Below are 3,103 nucleotides of genomic sequence, written 5' to 3'. Positions count from 1 at the left end.
CCTTCTATAGCTTACTTGAGAAAGCTTATGTAGCCATCTAACCACATCTATATAAGTTTTGTGATACATCTAACAGTCGTAAGTTGCAGGTTAAAGAGGTGATAATTTCCTACTTTATTTTGATGGAACAGGGAAAAGCCACATTACAAGTAGGTTTAAATAATCTCTTCATTCTTCTGTTTTTCATTCTTCTTTCACTAACATATTAAACAAGATGTGAGTTGATTAATCATTTTATAATTCCTCAGGATCTTGACCTTCAATGTGAAGAACTTATTCTAGAGGAGTTTGGTGAGAGATGCAACTTTGAGGTTCTGGATGCTGTCCAAAAGTTAGAGAGGCTTGGCATCGTGTCTCGAGTGAGTCTACAACCTTTTTAAGTTGCCAGCTCTAACTTTAGTAATCTTGCCAGCCTGATATAATCAATTGAAAGATAATTTCACTCATGGGTCTAGCTGCCAAAATGAAACTACAAGGGTAATAAGTTCAAAAATGTCATACTAGGGTCTATGTACAATTCACCCTATATTTAAAGTGTTGTATCAGAATCCTGTTAATGTACTATATCAGAATCCTGTTAATGTACTATGTATTAGATCCTCCCTCACAAATTATGAGAAGAAAGATGATTTTCTTGCTCAGGACTCTATCGGCAGGATTTATTGCGTACCTTTGAAGAGAGCCAACGAGATCATAGGATCCACAACCGAAGAATTGGTGATCAAAGCCAAACAAAATCCTGCTCCTTAATCTTATGCAGTAAGCCTTTTGTTCATTTTCTTTGCACATATTTGCAACCTACTGATTTAGAGAAATAAAGGAGGTTATCTGTGCATTTTTGGCTTTTCAGGTGTCTGTTGATGTTGATCGAGCATCGTATGCATATAAGTGGTCTGTTTGGATACGTAAAATGTGCATATGAATTGGTGTAGTTTTTTTTCTTTCTTTCCACATATTTTACGTTTGTTAATTTAAATGTTTGGAAAACAGTTGGATGTTCATATTGAAATGATGTGTTTTATTTCTTGTGAGAGGTTTGTTTATGTGAATTTTCCCACTTCCTGTATATGGTTCTCTGTAGGCTTCTTGTTCGCTCCTTTGCGCGCCTAGCTTATTTAGCTTATTTATCCATCCGAACTTCTTGTTACTTGCATATATGTTAGCTCCTTAACAGCTACAACTCAAACTTAAGATTCCCATATGCTAACTGAAATTAGCTTCTAAATATGTTTGGATACTATGATGATTTTTGTGTGGTATTTTTAAGACACTATTATGCTTTTTTCGAAAAGTGTTTTCAGAACATCATAGTTAGTGTTTTCGACCAACAATACTCTTGACTCTTCATAACATTAGTATTAAACATACTATTAATATGTTGAATATTAATTATAATATAATATATTGTAACTAATATCTTATAATAATATATACAATTTATATATAGTAATACATTATAATATTATACATTGTAACATACTTTTAACATATTATATTATAATTATGAAATATTATTTTCAACTATTAATATATTCAAATTTTCAATATCTTCAATTATATTACATATTATTGTGATTAGTATATTAAATTTATTAATAATAATTTAATTATAATTTATTTTATAATATAGTATATTACGTTCTTAGATTAATTTTTATTACAATATATCATTTTATCATTAATAATTATTTAAAATATAATATATTACTATTTTGTTATTACTTTATAATGTAATAATATATTATGAATATATTAAATATATTAATATTTAACCTTTTTAGAGGAGTTTTTATTTTATTGTTAAATACTATTATTACATAAAATATTTTAATTATTTTTATTTTATTATACAATATATTATTAATACATTAATTATATTATATTTATTAAATAATATAATATTCATTTAGTTTTATTTATTTTATTATACCACTTAATAGGATTTAATTATTAAATACTCTAGGGCTATTATATTATCATAAAAGTTTATTAATGGATGTTAATATGATATAATATTTAGTATTTTATGTTTTAGATGATTTATAATTATTATATTATTTTTATTATGATAATATAATATATTATTGATATATTATGATATCATTATACTATTAAATAAATATATGATATATATTTATTTAGTTATATACATTTTAAAATCATTACTTATTATTTGTATTTATTATATTATTAATAGTGTAGTATAAAAAGATTAATGATATATAATATTAATAATTAGAATATTTTTATATATATAAGTAAATTATTGTATTTATTATATATAGGTTCATTTATTATTAATAAATTAAAACCTTTTTTATCTTTATTAATATAAATTTATTTTATTATTAAATTTTTTATTAGTATATTTTCTTTTATTGTTATTTACGGTTAGTATAATATATTATAGTATAAAAAATATTAGTATTATATTATATTTGTTATAATATTTATCTATTATTAATTAATGGTGTCAAACAAAGTATTAATATATTAAGAAACTAATATTACAATGCATGTTTTACACATTAAATTATATACATTCTATTATATTATATTATTCTCATCAAAAATTAATATTTTATTATATTATATAATAAAAATATTGTATTAAATATATTATTAATACACTATATTGGATATTATTACACCCTTTAAACTCAAAACATCAAACTCAAAACATTTTTTTTAGTGTTTTGAAATAAGTGATGTTTTTTATTTTTGATGTTGTAGCCTAACAAAAACACTATGGTTTACAAACGTATATTATTTTGACTTTGGAAAAAACACCATGAAAGGTGAAAACACACAAAAGATCATGGTAGCCAAACGCTCTAAAGTATTCATTTTGCATTAATATGTGAAGTCCACCTTTGTTTTTTTGGCACGGTGACGATTCCCATTGCCATGTGAACTTTATATTCAAGCTCACTGCAGGGCTTACTTGGCAATTATAAATGGTAACTCACTATATACGAGCTCCTCCCCAGTCACTACTGGGTAATTACAAATTGCAATCTACTCTAAAACAATGTCTAGCAATCTGTGAGCATTAATTCTTAGCTGAAACCTCTACCTTCACATTTGTAACAATAGACGGACA

General features: G+C 24.6%; 1 protein-coding gene across 1 annotated transcript in view; it reads left to right on the top strand.

Annotated features, from left to right (window-relative positions):
* The window catches only part of LOC109837378, a 10,079-nt gene extending 9,030 nt beyond the window's left edge, over positions 1–1,049 (top strand). Inside the window, exons 13-16 of the mRNA XM_020405603.1 lie at positions 71–149; positions 249–359; positions 643–759; positions 851–1,049. Coding sequence (XP_020261192.1) covers positions 71–149; positions 249–359; positions 643–750 — 298 coding nt within the window. The 3' untranslated portion in view covers positions 751–759; positions 851–1,049. The remainder of the gene's footprint in view (positions 1–70; positions 150–248; positions 360–642; positions 760–850) is intronic.

The sequence above is a fragment of the Asparagus officinalis genome, chromosome 4 (assembly GCF_001876935.1).
Source record: "Asparagus officinalis chromosome 4, Aspof.V1, whole genome shotgun sequence".
Lineage (NCBI taxonomy): Eukaryota > Viridiplantae > Streptophyta > Magnoliopsida > Asparagales > Asparagaceae > Asparagus > Asparagus officinalis.
Note: the sequence above shows the minus strand (reverse complement) of the source record. Positions and strands in the feature narration are given on the sequence as shown.